Consider the following 19911-nt stretch of genomic DNA (forward strand, 5'->3'; position numbering starts at 1 on the left):
GCAATAAAAGAAACGAGGGACAGGCAAGAAATGAGACCTTGGGCCCTCAGAAAGCGGTGTGTAAGAATGGACTGCCCTTTTAAAAATACCACATATATTTCGAATTCTGTGCAGATTACATCGTGTTCAACACCCAAAAACTAATGATAGTCCATCCCCTCACGTGCGAGCCTAATCACCCCTTTTGCCCTCCCCCTGCTTCCCCCATGGTAATCACCTAATCTACACAGAATTCGAAATTATTATGATGTACATCCAAAAGCTATATAATGTTATAATCCAATGTTGCTGCAATAAAAAATCATAATAATAAATAATTTTTATATTGATTACATGTTTAAATAATATTTTGGATAAGGTAGATTAAATAAAATGTATTCCTAAGGTAAAAAAAAATACCATCTAGTATCCAGAAACAAGCAAACACAAAGTCTCTCTAGAGATGAGCTCACAGTCTAAAACAGAAGAACACAGAGAAGGGCACAATCCACCTGAGAAAGACTAGCCATTGACGCCAGCCTATTTGAGACTGAGGCTGAAAGGGTGGAAGTCCCAGTGACCGGGCTGGCACTCCCTTAGCAAATGCTCCCAATATCTTACACTTTCAGTGTCCGAAGAGCACTTTTCATAAAATAGCCCTTTAAATGTAGTTCTCTTAACTTAGGGCTTGGGCATGTTTCCGTATGTCCTGGAATAAAGGGAAATCGGTGAGATAAATGTGTGCTACACTTGTAAATCTCACTCTCCAATCCCAGCCATTTGTATTTGAATCAAACATATGAACTGTTTCTTCCATTACAATGTTCTTTTTCCTTTGGATCTCTCATATGATTAGACTTCTAGTGGGCCTGCCACACCTCTATCCCGGACTTATTCAGATATACTCAAATTTGGGGACATATGGGTGAGGACCTGACTGGAACCATTGCTACAAGAAATTTGCTATTAAGAAATCAAATGGATGAAATATATGCAGCCTAGAGGTTGTGCATGCAAGGTAGTCCAGGCCGGAGCAACCCCTCAGATGGTTTTTCTGTATAGACGTCTTGGTGGCTATACTTTTAGCCTTATCTTTATGTTGCAGTATTAAAAATAATTGACAAATGTAATGAAAAAAGAGTTCAAGGACAGATTCTTAAGTCATCCTCAATAGGAGGATCGTCATGAAGAATGACAGCATAAAGTTGCCACTCAAATCAGTCTGTCCATTACTGCCCAAATCACTACAATACGATAAAAGGAATCAATGAATAGATATAGATAGTGTTTATTTTCTGATTCCACAGATTATACATACAAGTGATTGGTTATTCTGGCATCACTGCCGCCCAAGTAGATATCAGCCAAATACCTGCACCCTTATTCCAGCTCTTTGAATAAACAGCTAAAGCACGATGCAATTTTTTGAATATTTTGGTCAGGCATAAAAAGGAGAGCTTGTTTATAAATTATTGAGTGTAAGGGACTGGAGTTTGAGATCTGGAATTGTCTTGGTATCTCAGACACTAGCTCATGAAATGAAAGAGACCTCTGCCTTAACTAGTATCTAACCTACTATGTGTATGCATTGCAAAGAAATGAAAATAATATACATGCATAGTTCTATTTAGCTTTCAAAATGCTTTCACATATTTTATCTATTTGATTTCTTAATAACTGTTACTTAAGTTTCCTTTCAATTTCTGACATTTTTAGACACATTAATATTCAATCCATTCTCACATTTTTTAAAAGTCTTTTAAGTGTTAAATGGTATCTATTTTCTTTCTTGAGTAGCTTTAGCTCTGTTCTGCAGATTATTATAGTTATTGTTTCCATTATTAGCATTTTCTAAATTTTGTGCTATGTTGTCTTTTGTGGCTCTTTGGACCCAAAGATGATGTAGGAGAGTGTGGAATTTTCCAACAAATTGTTATTTTTACTTTAAATTTTGTTACCTGTTCCTAATTGAAATGAGATTACAGAAAATGAGTCTCGGTTTGAAAGTATTTTATCTTTCAAAAGTGTTTGAGGATTTCTTTGTAGTTTAAATGGGGAATTACGATGATTGTGTCATGGACTCCTGACATTAAACATTTGTTCAACCTTTTCAATTACATTACTTTGCTAATCTATACCCATAGCATTTTAAAACTGTCCTCATGGACTGCCTGCTGGGTCCGCGGAGCATCAGGTGTGGTTCTTCAGGAAAGATTAAGGATGGTTTTGTCCCTTCTTCATTCGTTCGAACACTGCTTCATCAATTCCTTCCACAAACAAGCGTGGGACTCTGATCCCATGATCCAAGCCAGTTCCTGTCCTTGGAGGAGCTCTCTCCTTCAAGTCAAGGTTGTAAGTGGTGAGCCAATCACAGCATCCCGACAGGACAGGAGTTCCTTCCATGTGGATGCTATTCAGATTCTCATGTTACAGATGAGGAAACTGAGACTCAGAAAAATGAGCCGCAATGACCCTCACTTCTGAGGGTCACTCATCTCAGCAGGAGCAATGCTGTCCTGGGCCAGGTGAGGTCACTTCTGAGTCACTAGCTCAGGAGGGAGCAAACTTTGACCTTCACATACCTAGATTATTACCATGTCTGGCATTTCTATGCTCTTCCTTTGGCCTGAAATGTGCTTCCTTAGATTTCTATACTTAAGGACTCTTTCTCCTCCCCAGAGAGGCCTTCCTTGACTGCTCAATCTTGGGATGTTCCCTCCATTATCATCTCTTTCAGTCCTTTGCTGGTTGTCTTTATGGCAGAAATTGTCTTAATATGAATTTGTGTCTGCTCTCCCCACTAGACTGTGAGTTCACGTGGGCTGCTATGTTCTCCTTCATCTCCCAGGTCCTATCCTACTGCCTGACACATAGCAGCTTCTAGAAAGTAATTTGTGGGATGAGTGAACAGGGACAGGGATGTGTGATGTCTCAGTGTAGCCCTTGGCTCACTGCAATTCTGAGTCTGGTCACTAGATGGCAGGGCTGACCTATAATTTCTCTTTGAAACCTTGCTAGGGGATGATGCTCTCAGGACACAGGGTGCCTCTATCCTTTACCATGGCTCCTTGGAAGCCATGCAGAGCAGCGTGATAGGACAGGATGCTCCACCCCACCATTCCACCTCCCTTTAAAAAGGGCAGTCAACAGGGGCCAGGTGTTCCTGGATCAGTCCGGCCTGGTTACTCTGGGTCTCCTGTTGTCTGTTCCTCTACCTGTCACAGGAAGCTCTCATTCTTGGTCCTTTGCCTCTGTCAGGGGAATTCTTTTCTCAAGGGTTAGGGGTTCTGTATACATACAACATTCCAGTCAGCCCTCCAAAATATTTCTGGTATCTAGGAGCTTCCCTAAAGCCATTTAACAGCAGGAGGGCTGAGGTTCATAAGGTGAGAGTCTTTGCCTAAGTCACAAAGCTCAGGTCAGGACAGAACGGAATCAGATATGTGGATGTCCCTTGTCCTTGACCTCTCACCTGCCTTGGGGGGCTAGTAGCTGGGCGCCCAAGAGAATGAGGAGGAAGGAAAGGCTGCATCTACCTCAGCCGGTTGTGCCTGGAACCAGCCTCTCCTTGGCCCTTCTGGCAGAGAACACCTTCCTTACTCCCTCCCCTCCCATGCCACTGCCCAGCCACTCTCCTCCGGGGTCTATACCTTCATGTCCAGGACAGTCTCCTCCGTATGCGCAGCTTCCTATTCCAGAGAAGAGGTTTGGGATTGGCTGGGTTCCCCCTGACCTAAGTGGCTGTATTAGTCAGTGCTGGCTGCCATAATAAGATACTCCAGAATGGGCAGCCTGAACACACATTTATTTTCTCACAATTCTCCATGCTGGCGGTCTTAGATTGAGGTGCCAGCAGGGCTGGCTTCTGATGAGAGAAGCCTCTCCATCTGGCTATAGACAGCCCGCCGCCTTCTCCCCGTGTCTTCACGTGGCTTTTCCTCTGTGTGAGTGCACGAAGAAAGAGGTCTCTGTTTTCTCTTTCTCTTCTTCTAAGGACACCAGTTCTATCAGATTAGGGCCCCATCCTTATGAGCTCATTTATTCTTAATTACCTCTTTAAAGGCCTCATCTCTAAATGTAGCCATGTCAAGAGTTAAGTCTTCAACATATGAATTTGTGGGGAACGGGACAAAATTCAGTGCATAAGAGTAGATGTCTTAAAGCAGGAATGGGCTGAGGGACAGGTCTTTCGTGCCTGGGCAGAAGGAAGCCCAGAGGGAGCCTCAGAGCCCAGAAGCAGCCAGGCCCACCCTTCTGCCTTCCTTGGCTCGTGGCCTCGCTCATGAGGCTTGGCTGAAGGAATCTCTGAGACACGACATATGCCAACAGAGAGCACACACAGGGCATTTGTGAACTCACTGTGTACATAGACACATGGACCCACTTACTGTGCTAGTTCTCAAAGGACTCTAGGCTATAAATTTACTTTTCAATATATGTTCTGTGAAAAACCATGGAATTCCTTTAAGCATTTCTCTCTCTCTTTTTTTTTTTTTTTTTTCTGAGGGAGATTCACCCTGAACTAACATCTGAGCCAATCTTCCCCTGTTTTGCATGTGGGTCACTGTCACAGCATGGTGGCCAAGCGGTATAGATCTGAGCCTGGAACTGAACGGGACCACACAGCGGAGTGTGCTGAACTTCACCACTAAACCACGGTCTAGCCCCAAGCTTTTCTCTTGTTTTTTTCCTTTTTAAAGATTGGCCCTGAGCTAACATCTGTTGCCAATCTTCTTCTTCTTCTCTTTCTCCCGCTTCTCCTTCTCCTCCTTCTTCTCCCCAACGCCCCCCAATACATAGATGTATATTCTAGTTTTAGGTCCTTCTACTTCTGATATATGGGACACGGCTTCAGCATGGCTTGATGAGTGGTGCCATGTCGGCACCCAGGATCTGAACCAGAGAAACCCCAGGTGGCTGAAACAGTGTTTGAACTTAACCACTCCGTCCCCGGCCTGGCCCCCAAGCTTTTCTCCTTGAAAATGAGCATCATAAGCTTTCACAATAGAGGACACTAGAGAGAAGCTGCAAGAAAAAGGGTTTCCTGCAGTTTCTGGGTACAGCTCGGTGGGTCCACTTTGTGGGCAGGAGAGCATCCTGGGGAGCTCTACTCCTGCCACAGCCCAAAGGTTCAGTCCCTCGGACAGTCAGCGTGCCTGCAACCTCCACGTGGCCGGCCACAACCTTCCTATAGTACTGTGGGGAAACCCAGGCCGAAGGCTTCCTGCCTGCCCCTCTGCCTGGATTCCTACAGCTCGCTCCCTCCCCCAGGTGTGTCTCTTGGGACAGGACAGCACACTCCAAGTCTGTGGCTCCTGGGCCCCACTGCCCGGCTAGTGTGGCCCCAGCTCCGGCTTGCCTCTTGGCCGCTGCCACTGAGGGCTGATTCCTGTTCATCTCATGACTAAAGGGTAGCTCAGGCCATGCCAACCAGCATGTTCTCTGCCATCCAGTGGGTTCAATTACACCTGCTCCAATGAGGTCTGAACCACAGAGAGTGTTCTTATATCATATAGTTACCTTTTATCACAGATGAATAATTTCTTTTTTTTTTTAGACTCCACATATAAGTGAGACCATATAATATTTGTCTTTCTCCGACTTACTTCACTTAGCACAATGTGCTCAAGGTCCAACCACCTTGTCAAAAATGATAGGATCACCTCGATTTTCATAGCTGAATAATTCTTTATACTAGACTTGCCCTGTTTAGATCTCTGTGTGGTGTCTATCTCACGATTGCTCCAGAGTGCTAAACTTACCTTCAAAGTCACAGGTGTGCTCATATGATCACAGCAGGGACACAGAATTTGTGTGTGCACGTTTTATTCAACTTTATATGACAGGAAACTTCAATCCTTTTACTTTTCTAGCCAATACAAAAAGGGACCACTCTCTAACTCATTAAAAAAAGCAGCATATTCTTGCCAAACTGTGCTCACTTTTCTGCAATTTCTGTTTTCCTTTTACCTTTTTCTTTTTTAAAAATTTTCCAAGCCACACATTTTCTTGGAAGCCATATTAAAAGATTTTATATTTTAAAAAACAACAACAACAACTTAACTGTGATACTAAAACAAAAAAGGGGCAAAGGAACAACAGCAACAAAAAAACGACTTGCTAATTTGACCCATGAACTAAGATGCAAAATTCCTTAACAAAATAGTACAAAACTAAATCCAGCAATGCACAAAAAGAATAGTACACCATCAACAGGTATAGGTTATCGCTGGAAAGCAAGGATGGTTTAACATAAGAAAATCAATAAGTGTAACTTGTGAGTAATAGGTTAAAGAAAAAACTATATGATCATTTAAATAGAGGCAGAAAAAAGGTTTGATAACGATAAATATACATTTAGGAAAAAAATATTTTTTTGTTTCTTTTTTTATTTTATTGAGGTCATGTTGGCTTTTCATATTATGTAAATTTTGAGTGTACATTATTATATTTCAGTTTCTGTACGGATTGCATCAAGTTCACCACTAATAGCCTAGTTTTTGTCCTTCACCGAGGGACACATAATTTAAGGAAAAGCATAAGGGCATATTTAGAGATCCCCCATACAGAAGTATGTGTATGCAAGTTTGCATGCACACACACACAAGTTCAAGAGTACAGTGTGGGATTTCAGGTAACTAAATTAGTGACATAATTGATCCGTTATTGTGGATAGCTGAGCTCGCTTTGTCTCTGGTCTTGGAGGGTATCAGGAGAGCTGCCTCACGATGTTGGAAGATGTTTTGAGACATTCGTGATTTTTCTCCTCCGCAGGGGTCATCCTTGTGCCCAGTCAAACCATGCATGGTTGTTACATGCAGTTGGTCCCAAGAATCAAAAGTGGACAATGTTGGAAGCAAGAGTGCTTCTGCCCAACTCCACACATTTCTGAACCTCTCCTAAATCCCTTAATTTTTAACTATCAAAAGGGAAGTGGATTTGGTGATCTGTTTGGTTAGAGCTCAAGCATTAATTGAGCCATGGTTTTTGGATAAGCCCCGAAAGGTCAGCACTTCTCTGTGTCAACCCAGTGTCAGGCATGGTGAGCTGCAATCTCTGTTTCTTCCAATCCTCCTTGTTGGTATCTCTGTGATCAAGGTGGTTTGGGGGCATAGAAAGCAGGAGGACAATCTATCCAACTCAGTTTTATGTGCCAGAGAGTCTGCTCTTGTGTCAATACCATAAAATTCCCTCTTGTAACCCTCAACTTCCACTTCTCCAAATGCCCAAACCTGGGAGGCTCTCACTCTCCTCTCTCAGTTCTCAGATGTGTTCTTTAATCCACCCTGGAGGTCACACTTTCTATTTTGTTCATCCAGTATGTGTTTTTTCCATACCACCAAGCAATTCTCCTTCAACACTAGTTGGATGTCCTACAATTCAACTCAATTCTGATACTATTTATCTGGAGAGAGCATCACATCCCACAGGTTAAGATCTCAGTCTTACAGGACTGCCCTCCCCACTTCAGGTGCCAATCACAAGTCCAGGTTGTCACCTCTGCCTCTGACCAGCTAGAGATGGGAGGTTCCCATGATCCCATCTTCATGTTCAATAACTTGCTAGAATGGCTCATAAGTCTCAGAGAAACATTACTTAATGTTTACCTCTTTAGTATAAAAGGATATAACTCAAGAACAGCTGGATAGAAGAGACCCATAGGGCAAGGTATGTGGGAAGGGACGTAGAGCTTTCATGCCTTCTCCAAGAGGGCCACTCTCCCCAAATCTCCATGTGTTCACCATTCCCGAAGCTATTCAAACCCTGTCTTTTGAAGTTTTTATGGAGATTTCATTTAGAAGGTGTGATAGATTAAATCATTGGCCATCAGCAATTGAATTCAATCTCCAGCCCATCTCTCCTCCTTAAGAGAAGGGGGTAGGACTAAAAGTTCCAACCCTCTAATTACACGGTTGGTTGCCCTGGCGACCAGCCCATTCTTAGGTCACCTAGGGGCTTTCCAAAAGTCACCTCATTAACGTAACAAAAGGCACCTATATTGATTTCATCACTTAAGAAATTCCAAGGGTTTTGTGGGCGCTGAGCCAGGAACGAGACATAGCCCAACTAATATGTTTCTTATTATGTCATAATATCATCGTTTGTTATTTCAATGCGCTCTTCATTTTCATTTTTCTGCTTCATCACTTCTACACTATCTCTTGCTTATGTCATATGGCCAACATTTTCCATCTTCACTTATTTCTTTATGGATATTGATTATACTTATTTTAAATTACTGGCCATTCTTTTCTAATGATTCTTCATCAGTTGGTGTATGTTTCTGGTCCTTGTGTTTCTGTGGTGGTGGACGTGCCCTCTCAGGCCTCCCCTTATCTCAGCCTTGAGCTCCTTCTCCTTGGGGGTGTTGGGCTCTCTGGCTGGTTACCTCTGCCAGGCCACCTTTGCCAGGTTCTGCTTTGCGTCCTCCTGGTGAGGTAAAGCAGGGACAGAGAATGAACCCTGACAAGAAGCATTCGTGGCCCCAGAGCCCCATGTATAAGGATGATTGTCACCATGCACTGTCACTGATCAGGAAACTGGGTGTTAGAGAGAAGCCATCCCAAATGGAGGAGGCTCTGGTGGTGGGAATACAACAACCCTGGGAGTAGGGGCGGGGGAAAGGATGGAGCCGCAAATGTCTGAGAGGGCGCTGAGATCCACACACGTTCTGATTTCTGTGGCACAGGAGCAGGTATTTGCTGTCCTAAGATCCAACCTTCCTCTACTGCACCTACCTCACGCTCAGGGCCATGCCGCAAGCAAGGGTGGACTCCATCATGTGGGCAGATGTGACATGCTCTTACCTCCCAGCCCATGGCTGTGGTACCTATGGTGTACCTTGCAAGACGCTGTGGTATGTATATTTGTCTTTGTTGAAAAGAAGGCCCATGATATTTTTAGAGTCTCAAAGAGTTTGTGAGCAAAAATGAGCAAGGAATCAATAGTGTGAATGGAAACAAAGGACAGAAAGTTTGGGAAGGTATGCATTGGTCACAGAGGACATGCTGACAAAGAGAGAGCAGCCTGAAGGCTGTCAGCTGTCTCTCACAGCTAAACCGTAGTATTCTCTGCTGAGGGCAAACAATTTCGCAGAACACCAATACAAAACAAGATCATTCTGTTATGAGAGAAAAGATCACTCCAAACTCCTATCTGAACACAGACAAAAAAGGTTGCTTTGCGAACCACGAAAATGAAAACATGACCCTTTCCTGGCTAACATGAGCATCTGCTGCTCCTTTACAAAATAGAGCTTTGCCTTGTTCCTTTCCTCTCTCATCCTAGATAAAATTTATTAAAATAACTCAATCATAGAATTGCCTCAGCTTCTTGACAGCGTCTTATCCAGCGTAAACACCCATTCCTTAATCCTTCCCCCAAAATCACTTAACACAAGGCCAAATCCCATAAAAATCCCTCCTGGCAACCTATTACTGAGAAGTCATATGGCTTACCATCGTATGCAATATCCCTGTTTATAACGAGTACAAAATAAAAAAACTAAAAGGAAAAAAATCAACCCTATTTGATTATAGGCGTGTTCCTGGTGGTCTTTGCCTGGAGGGCACTGACACGTCCCCTTCACTGTCGTTGTCCTACTCACAGCATCCCTGTGGGAAGGAGAATCAGTCTCAAAATCCTCTTTTACAGATGCCAAAACTGAGGCTCAGCCAGAATATGTAATTTGTCTAAACTCACAGTCATGAGCCCAAACCAAGCCTTCTGATTCCAAATCTCAAGTCTTGCCTCCCAAATGGGGCCACCTGAGAACACTGCTTCTCAAGGTAAGAAGCCTATTGTGCAATGAAGGCTTATTTTAAGCAGGCTGGCATGGTGAGCTGCATGCCATGCACTCTTGAGTGTGGACTAGTTGGGGGCAATCACGGCACAGCCATGGCAGTGGTGTCCTGGTTCACAGATGAGGAAGGAGGATCTGAAGGAGATGGAACTTGGTCAAGGTCATACAGCCAGGAAGCGGCAGAGCTGGGATTCCATCCCAGGCTAGAATAAAGGGGGCAGGTAGTTGTCCTACAGGTCAGAGAGGCACCATCTCTACAGCCCTTTGTGAGGTAGATGTCTGGTGGAGGTGCCAGAGTGGAGATAATCTGGGAAAGGCCTAAGGTCCAGAACAAATGTGCACCGTGGCCTTATCTCTGAGACAGAGTGCAGAGTGGGTAATCAGGGGCTAATGCATGTAGAAAGGGTACTTCATGATGGGAAAGCACAAAAGAGACCAGAGAGCAGGAAGGGGCTCATAGCTGGGCAGCACCCAGAGCAACTGCTCAACTGTTGCCCTGACTTACCACCCAGATGCCCAGCCCTTCCCAGCCCAGTTCCAGGAAATGTCACAGCCTGGAGGGCAGCTTGCTGACCTCTGGCCTAAGTGTTCAATAAAAACAAGCACTATGATCAAAGCCGGCACCTCCAGCAGGACCTGGAGTCAGCTACCTTAGTCCATCTCCTGCCACTTTGGAGCAGGAGCAAGGGGAATTTCTGGCTGCTAAAGGATAAGGAAGAGGGATGAACAAGTGCCTCTAGCCTTTTTTGGGCCTTGGATCTCTTGGTCTCCGTCATTTGCTTTAGACATGTGGCTCCGTGCCACCCTGGGTGCTTTCTAGGAACAGGGATGATTCAGCAGGAAGCCAGGAAACTAGACCCTCCACAAGCCAAGGATGGTCCATTTGGAACAGACCTGGAAGGGAATCTCATTCCCATTCCTTCTGGTCTTTGGAGGCCTCTCCAACACCCTACCACATGGCTCTGCAACCTCTGTATGAAGCTCCCATGAGGGGCTTCCTCACCTCCCCAGGCTAACATGATATTTTATGACAGATCTATTAGAAATGTTGTTCAGAACTGAATCCATTGTGCTTCTTAAAGCTATTGTTCCATCCCTTCTAGATTGTCCCCCTTGACCACAGTCACAGGGTTCAAGTGACTTACCCACAAGATACCCGTTATCTCCCCCAACATTGTTGTTCTTTGGCCTTTGTTTCCTATCTCAGTTGAATGGCACTGAGATATGCAAGTCAGAAACTTGTATGTCCACAAAAATGCCTCCTTCTGGCTCACCATTTCACACCCAACCAATTCCCAGGTTCCATCAAGTATACCTTGTAGATGTTTTTCAAATGTGTCCACTTTCTTGATCCAGCTCTCATTACCCTAAATCTGGCACTATTATCTGCTTCTTAGGTGATAGTAAGCTCTTCCTTGCAGGTCTGCTTTTTTCCATACCTGCTTCCCTCTCATCTTTCTCCACTCTGTAGTTAGAATAAATTTTGAAAAGTTCAAATCTGATCATCTCTCCTCTATTGGAATTCCTCTAGTGACCCTTGGGAGGAGGTCCAAACTCTTCAACACAGTTTATAAATCCTATTGTCAACCTGCCTCATGTCTCACCACTTGGATCTCACACTGTAAGGCCAAAGTGAATAGTATTATCATTGGGAATCTGGCCTACTTTTTCTCACTTTCAAGCCATTGCACAGACTATTCACATTGTGAAACTTGGACAAAGCATTGAAGGGAGCAGAGATAGTCTTTGGAACACCCACAACTTCCTTGAGTCTCCCTTTGGAAACTTTTTCTTTTGAAATAATTTTGGGCTCACAAGTAAGTTGAAAAAATAGCAAAGAAAGGTCTCACGTGCCCTTTATCTATCATTTGCCAATGATAGAATCTAACATACCACTGTACAAATATCAAAACCAGGAAATTGACATTGGAACAATTTAACAATAAGATATGGATCTTATCTGGATTTAATCATTATTTACTTGCATTCTTTTTTTTCTTGGTGTATAGTTCTATGAAATTTTATCACAATCATAGATCTGTGCAACCACCACAATTAAGATGCAGAACTGTTCCATCACCCTCAATGAAACTTCTCCATGCTGCACTTTTACAGTGTAATCCTCCCTTCAGCCCGAATCCCTGCCAACTGAGGGCCTGTTCTCTATGATTGTAATTTTGTCATTTCCAGAATGTTCTATAAAAAGAATTATGCAGTTTGTAAATTTTTTAGATTATATTTCTTTTATTCAACATAATGCCCTTGAGATTCATCCAAGTTACTGTATGAGTCAATAGTCTCTTTTGTGTGTGTATTTGAGTTTTCCACAGTTTATTTATCCATTCACTTGTCAAAGGATAATTGGGTTACTTCCAGGTTTTTTGGCTATTAAAAATGAAGCTTCCAAAATGTGGTTTTACATATAATGGATATTATTCAGGTTTAAAAAGAAGGAAATTTTGATATATACTGCAACATGCATGAACCTTGAAGACATTATGCTAAGTGAAATAAGGCAGTCACGAAGACAAATGCTGCCTGATTCCACTTATATGAAGTACCCAGAATAGTCAAATTCAGGGAGACAAAAAGTAGAAGAGTGGTTACCAGGGGTTGGGGATTGGAAATGGGGAGTTACTATTTAATGATACAGAGTTTCAGTTAGGGATGATGAAAACGTTCTGGAGATGGATGGCGGTGATGATTGCACAACAATGTGAATCTACTTAATGCTGCTGAATTGTACACCTAATAATAGTCAAAACGGTAAATTTTATGTGATGTATATTTTACCAAAATAAAAAAAAATAGAAAATAAATTAAATGGCTAGAACATAATATTATGTAGTATAAGTAATATGAAAGAAAATAAAGCAAACCAAGAGGAAAGAGAGTGGCTCCATGGGACTACTTTGGAGGAAATGGTCAAGACAGGTTTCTCTGAGACAAGAGTATTTGAATAGGAGACAAAGAGCCAGCCAGCGACACAATGGAGGGGATGTCCAGGCTGGGAGAACATCAAATATAGAACCTGAGGCAGGAGTGGTCTTGGGGTGTTAAAGGCAGCAAGGGGTCTGCCGTGCCTTCATGGATGAGTATGTGTGCACGTGTGCATGTCTGCGTGTATAGTTGGTATGCACAAGCGTGTGGGGGCATTCTTGGGTATCTTTATGTTTCTCTGTTGGAAAAAAGGATCTTCACAAAACTAACAGTGTGCCCTACTTATGGTGGCTCAGCAACGAGAATTGCCAAAATGGATGGCAATTTGAAGGAGGAACTGTGCAATACTAAGGTGAACAGCTGCTGAACACTGTGCCAGAAACCCCTGGGAAATGTTCCTAAAAAGAGTTTAGTGCAGTCCCAAGAAGAGTTGTTTATTAATCTGGAGTTGAAGGCTGCGCCCACACTGCCCAGTTCACAAGGTTGATTGGGCTGCAGCCTCTTCCCACACCCTGAGGTATCTGCCAGAACCTCCAGCTGGAGAGTCAGCTTCCTTGTCTCTGCTTCCCTGCTCCGCAGAAGCCCCAGTAAGTCCTTTCTGTTGAATGGATCTGGGGTCCTGAATCAAGTGTCTAGGCCTTTGACCTTGGAGGCCTAGAGGAGGCTTTCTAGGGGCTGGGGGTTGGGAGATGGCAGGCAGAAGTCATGCTGAGGATGTCTCTTTCTCTGTTTATGATGGGGCACTTGCGACTTTCCTGGATTCACCTGACCATTTGTAAATGAGACTGTGCCTTTGTATTTGAAAACAGCCATGAAGTATTAGACCCATGAGGCTGCTGAAATTTCCTGGGGAGGGATAGCTTTGAAAGAGAGCTTTGAAAGACACAGGAAATGTTAAAGTTGAAAAATGGGAGGGAGAGTCAAGAAAGGTGGTCTAATTGCCAGTGGTTTTGACTTACAGAGCACAGAGAATTCCTGCCAAGAAGTTGAGGGGATCTGGCACCCTGCCAGGGCCAACGTAGTAAGAAATTTCCAGAGAAAATGCTCCCCCTGGTAAGTCTCTCTTGCAGTGGGAAATAAAACATCAAGAAGAAGCAAACTCAAGTGAATTCTGGGCTGGGTTAGTGACTAGTAGCGACTCTTCCTCTCTGGATCACTAGCCTGCAGCTTAGTGCCTGCCGGTGAGTAAATGTTGGTTAACCAGCCCTGGAGGGAAATGGACTGCCGAGATATAAGGATGGGATGCAGGTGGTAGATGGGTCTAAAGGGGAGAGGTGGGGACGAGAGGGCATTCCTACAGATTCCTGGGCTTCCACTTGTTCCCCTTCCTTAAGCCAACAAGCATGAGTGAGCTGGCAGTGTGCAGGCCCACTTGCTCTCATGAACACAGGCAGCATGCTCACAGCCTTCCAAAGGTAACACCAGAGGCCTGGGCACTTCCTCCCAAGGGCCCCCACTGCGTTTTGTTGTGTCTACCTTTGTTGAAGTACTAATCACACAATGTCACAAGAAGAGTTACTTTTCCAAATCCCCACTCTGGAGGCTGGGAATGGGTACAGTACAGCACAGGTTATAGGACAGGGGGCATGTCTGGTAAATACATGTCGATTAACTGAACAAGATGAAATACGCTTCCTTGACTTCCCACTCACCAAGGTGAGGACCATGTTCCTGTTTCCATCGCTCCCTCTGCTTCTCCTGAGCATGGTGACAGCATCTTGCTCAGAAACAGGATGCTGTGAGAACGACCAAAAGACCTGCCCTGTGATTGCCTGTGGTTCTCCAGGCCTCAACGGCTTACCAGGCAGAGATGGGAGTGTTGGCGCCAAGGGAGAAAAGGGAGAACCAGGTACACCTTGGGCTGTTCTGTCTCTGTGACTCTTTGCCTTCCAGACAAAAATGCCTGGAGATGTGAGAAGGGTAACATCCTATTTCGGTAGGCTATTTTTCTCTCAACTCTATGTTATACTTCAAAACAGAGATACAGCTCTGACTTTCTGTCATCCCAGACTTCCACACAGGAGTTGGTGACACGTGGCTATCCTGCCTGCTCATGGAGTTGGCCCTCAAGGCAGGCATCCCATGGGGCATAGGAGGATTTTCTACTCTGGGTCATTGGAAATAATGGCTTAGACAAGTTGGTCCTTGTGGATCAATGTCTCCTTTCTCAAGGGTAGGGATTGGGCATCTAACTCTTGGAGAAATAGAGCAACATGGATACTGATTCGTGTTTCCTTTGTCCTCCAACAGGCCAAGGGCTCAGAGGCTTGCAGGGCCCTCCTGGAAAACTGGGGCCTCCAGGAAGCCCAGGACCCCGTGGGTTACCAGGAGTACAGGGCCAAAAAGGAGACAATGGAGAATGTCCAGGTAAGGAGCCTACCTAAACACGGTCTGAGGCTGAGGCCACCCAGGGTCCTGGGACTTTGAGTACCAGTTGGGAAGCGTCTCTTCTCCTGGTGATTCATGGGAAGATGCTCAGCTCTGCTTCCTGACCCCGCACCCTCAGTCCTTTCTAAGTTACTTAGAACCTCAAAGGATTCCTGTCAATGCCTGAGTACAGACTTATAAACCCTTCAAGGCCACTCCCTCACCAGGTTTCCCCTGGAGGGGATTTTCCTTCAGCTGAAACAATCCACTGTGAGGCTCTGGTCCAAAAGGGAGAAAGTAGACCATTTAAGTGTCGGAGTTACTATGCCTGTTTTCACAACAACAGCGTCTACATGATATGTCAGTTATCTTTTACTTCATAAGAAACAAAGGAAAAAACACGACCATTTATTTAAATCATAATTCTGTGGATCAGCCAAATGATTTCTCTGCTGGTCTCAGCTGGACTTATTCATGTCTGTGGTCAACTGATAGCCAGAGGTCTCACTTACATGTCAGGCTATTGTTTGGGTGTCAGCTGGAGTGATGAGGATAATTGAACCACAGGTCTCTCATCATCCAATAGGTTTGCCCAGGCTTGTTCACATAGAGGTCATTACAGGATTCCCAAGATTAGAACCAGTAGAAGGTTTAAGGCCTCCTGAAGTCTTAGAACACATACATTATTGCTTCTGTCACATTTGGTTGGTCAAAACAAATCACAAGGCTAGTCAGATTAAAGGAATGGAGAAATAGACTCCATTTCATAATGAGAGAAGTTGCACTATATTGAAGCCGTTTTTGCCATCTATTACACTTGGTTTTCCTCATGTGCTCTCCGCTTGGATAATGAGCAACCCACAAAAATCTTGGTTTACTGATTAATAGAACAAACTCAAGAAAAATCAAAAACAAAACAAAAAAGCAACAAAACCTCTCCAAAGACAAAATCTTTTTTTGTCTTTTTTTTTCTTTTTTCAGGAAGATTAGCCCTGAGTTAACATCTGCTGCCAATCCTCCTCTTTTTGCTGAGGAAGACTGGCCCTGAGCTAACATCCGTGGCCACCTTCCTCCACTTTATATGTGGGATGCTGGCACAACATGGCTTGCCAAGCAGTGCCATGTCCACACCCAGGATCTGAACTCCAGAACCCCGGGCCATCAAAGTGGAATGTGCGAACTTAACCACTGAGCCACCGGGCCAGCACCCCTGCAGTCTTTTTTAGTCCATATTCACTGGCTCATAATAATTCCCCAGGAGATTTCTTTTGATCTGTGATAGAGCTATTTATTTGAAAAAAAACAATTAATGAAGAGATTGGTGTATGGAGTGTTATCACGCTAGGTCATCAGGAAGTGTATGTGTGTGTACATGCATGTGGGTGTGTATGCATGCATAAAGTGTCTTTAGATACCTTCAACAGATGAAGAGTGATGTTTTGGGCTGGCTGGAAATAGGGATACTTTTCTTTCTTTTTTCTTCTCAGTATTTATCATTTTCCTTGAAAGAGCAAATATCGATGTAAAAGAAACTTTTTTTTTAGTTTTAAAAAGATAGCCCACTACCTTGTGGTTCTGAGATCTCTTCTCAACAACTCTCTTTCACTTTGTTTTAATTTTCTAGATCATGATCAGAACCTAGCTGCTTCAGAAAGAGCAGCTCTGCGAGCAGATTTGGACCGTATCAAAAAGTGTAAGCCTTCTCCCTTACTCTTCAGGCAGCTGGAACTTTGGGAAGATGGAAAGCAACAAATATTTATTAAATGCGTATAATTGTCTAGTAGCTGAATAGGGGTTTCTCAAATTCTGATTTCTTGAAATCCTCACAATAGCCTTTTGAGGAGGAGCAGAAATGGAGGCAAAGGGAAGTTACCCTGCTCAAATGCACGGAGCTAGTCAGTGGCAGAGGTAGTTTACAGGCTGGAGTCCATCTGACTCCCTGATCCTGTTCACTCTGTCTGGTCACTGAAAATGGGACCTATGCCCCTTCATTATGCTGGTGTTGAGTCCCGGCAATGGGGCCTAACCTGTTCCTTCTGTGCCTTCCTGGCCCAGGGCAAATATTCTCAGACATTTTTGCTTATTCAAGTTACTATTGAGGTAGAATTCAGAATTCAAAATTATATGTGCTCTAGAACTCTCATCCAAAGGGACAAAGACCTTTGATTCAGTCTCTCTCTTCAGATTACAGTTGCCAGATTTAACAAATAAAAAGACAGGATACCCAGTTAAATGTGAATTTCAGATAAACAACAACAAATTTTGTGTGGTATAAGTATGCTCTCAAAACTGCACGGGAGATATTTATGGTAAAAAATTTGTTGTTTACCTGAAGTTCAAATTTAAGTGGACATACTGTATTTTATGTGACAACTCCACTCTAGAAGCATTTATCCAGAAAAATATCTTGGGCTGTGCTCAAAGACAAGCCAGTGTCACCTACATTCTTCCATTTTAGGGATGATCTTCTCTCTGGGCAAAAATGTTGGGCAGAAGGTCTTCTTTACCAATGGTGAAAAGATGTCCTTCGACAAAGTGAAGGCTCTGTGCACCCACTTCCAAGGCTCTGTGGCCACCCCCAGGAATGCTGAAGAGGACAAGGCCATCCAGGAGGTAGCCAAGGGAGACACCTTCCTGGGCATCACAGATGTGAAGACTGAAGGCCAGTTTGTCGATCTGACAGGAAGTGCGCTGACCTATGAAAATTGGGGCAGCGGTGAGCCCAACGATGCTAACTCTGGGGAAGACTGTGTGATGCTCCGGACGGATGCCAAGTGGAATGACGTCTCCTGCTCCGTCTCCCTTTTGGCAGTCTGCGAGTTCCCTGTTAATTAATATATATAATTACATTAATCAATATATTAATAATTATCTAATATATATTAATAATTATCTAATTATGTTAATTATTGATATAACAATAGTGATATAATTTATATGATATTAATTAGGCTGTATACTTTTATGTGAATAGTGTTAACTTGCTAAAGTATAAAAATAAAATGGTTTCATTTTTTCCATTTACTATAAACACCTGTGCTCCGGTGAGCTGTCATTTCCCTTTGGGTAGAGGTCTCCCCTAGTGACACCTGCCTAACCTAATTCCATAGCTTTTCAGCGAGTCTCAGTTACCAAATGGACCTATTTTGTAGCTTTCTTTCTGAACTGTATTTTATTTTCTTTTTAATGGGCAACACCAGTATGTAAAAACCATGAATCTCAAGTGAACAGGTAGAGTAATGAATTCTCACATATGTACACCTTCTAGATTAAGATATAGGACATTTCAAGCACATAGAAATCCCTTCATAACATCTCCTAGTTGCTATTGCCAAAGGTAAATACTATGTTGACCTCTATTATAATACATTAATTTTGTCTGTTTATGAACTTCATATAGATAAGAATCATGCTATGTATACTGTTGTATGGTTTGCTTTTTTCATTCAAAATTAAGTCTGTGAGATTCATTCATGTTGTTGCTGCTCACAGATTTTTCATTTTCATTGCCACGTAGGGTTCTAGTATATAAATATACCTCAATTTATACTTAAGCTATTGTGAATAGGCACTAGGACTGCTTCCAGTTTTGCGCCATTAAGGAAAAAATTCATGAACGTTTCTGTATTGTCTTGTGGTAGACGTATGCACTGATTTCCCTTGGCTGTCTACCCAGGGCTGCAATTGGTGGGTCGTGGAGTAAGCATGTGTTTGATTTTGGTACATACTTCCAATTCTCCGAAGTGATCATATGAACTTACACTTTCACCAGTGATGTGTGTCAGTTCTAGTTGCTCTACACACTTGTAAAGAGTTGATTTTTTAGTCTTTTTAATTTTGGCTATTCCTGAGGATGTAAAGCAGATATCTCATCATGACTTTGATCTCTATTTCCCTGACATGCAATCACGTTGATCACTTCTACATATGCTTATTGGCTGCTTGGATAGCTTCTTTTGTGAAGTACCTGTATAAGTCTTTTGTATTTTGTTTAAATTAAATAGCCAGTATCTTTCGTACTGATTTGTAAAAGTTATTTGTATTTCTGGATCTATGTCCTTTTCGTTTGTATATATCACAAATATTTTTCAGTTTGTGACTTGTTCCCAGTGTTGACTTTTGATGAACAGAAGTTCTTCATTTTAACAAGATTTTCCTTCATATTTAGTACTTTTTATGCCCTGTTTAAGAAATCTTTGCCTATTCCAAAATCATAAAGATATTCTTATATGTTTTTTCTGGTAGCTTCATTGGTAAACCTTTTACCTATTTCTAGTAGATATCCACTTGATACAGTATTATTTGTTGGAAAGATCACTTTTCCCTCATTGAAATAGAGTAGTGCCTTATTGTGATTGTATATGTGTGGGTCTGTTTCTGGGTTTTCTGTACTGTCCTACTGTTTTATTTGTTGTTGCTTGTGCCAATAATAAACTATGTTAATTACTATGCATGTATAACAGAAATTGGTATCTGGTAGCATATGCCTTCCAGCTTCGTTCTTCTTTAAGATTGCCTTGGCTTTTCTTGGTTATTTGTGTGTCCATATAAATTTTAGAACCAGCTTTTCAATTTCCACACACACACACAAACCTGATAAATTTTCCATTGGGACTACATTGACCCTATCGATCAATTTAGGCAGAATTGACAACTTACTACTGAGTCTCCAGTCAATGATTATAGTGTATCTCTCCATTTAACTAGGATTTCTTTAATTTCTCTTACAATGTTTTGAAGTTTTTAATTTAGAGGTCTTACATATCTTGTTTTGGTGGTTCTTAAAATAACATATTTTTAATTTTTTTTCCTACTGTTTGATA

At 42.7% G+C, this 19911-nt stretch overlaps 1 protein-coding gene across 1 annotated transcript; it reads left to right on the plus strand.

The window, feature by feature from the left end:
• The first annotated feature begins 13259 nt into the window (after positions 1-13259).
• Positions 13260-17923, plus strand: MBL2 (mannose binding lectin 2). The gene is made up of 6 exons (XM_046652300.1): positions 13260-13308; positions 13683-13774; positions 14378-14570; positions 14972-15088; positions 16713-16781; positions 17547-17923. The coding sequence occupies exons 2-6, from the start codon at positions 13763-13765 to the stop codon at positions 17921-17923; spliced, it is 768 nt and encodes a 255-aa protein (XP_046508256.1). The 5' UTR covers positions 13260-13308; positions 13683-13762.
• Positions 17924-19911: the final 1988 nt, after the last annotated feature.

This window comes from Equus quagga, chromosome 2 (genome assembly GCF_021613505.1).
Source record: "Equus quagga isolate Etosha38 chromosome 2, UCLA_HA_Equagga_1.0, whole genome shotgun sequence".
In the NCBI taxonomy this organism is placed as follows: domain Eukaryota; kingdom Metazoa; phylum Chordata; class Mammalia; order Perissodactyla; family Equidae; genus Equus; species Equus quagga.

Excerpts from the sequence above, each read along its gene's own strand:
- MBL2 (XM_046652300.1), top strand. Across the intron at positions 14,571-14,971 it reads GGGAGAAAAGGGAGAACCAG|GCCAAGGGCTCAGAGGCTTG; the intron begins GTACACCTTGGG and ends GTCCTCCAACAG. Across the intron at positions 15,089-16,712 it reads AGACAATGGAGAATGTCCAG|ATCATGATCAGAACCTAGCT; the intron begins GTAAGGAGCCTA and ends TTAATTTTCTAG.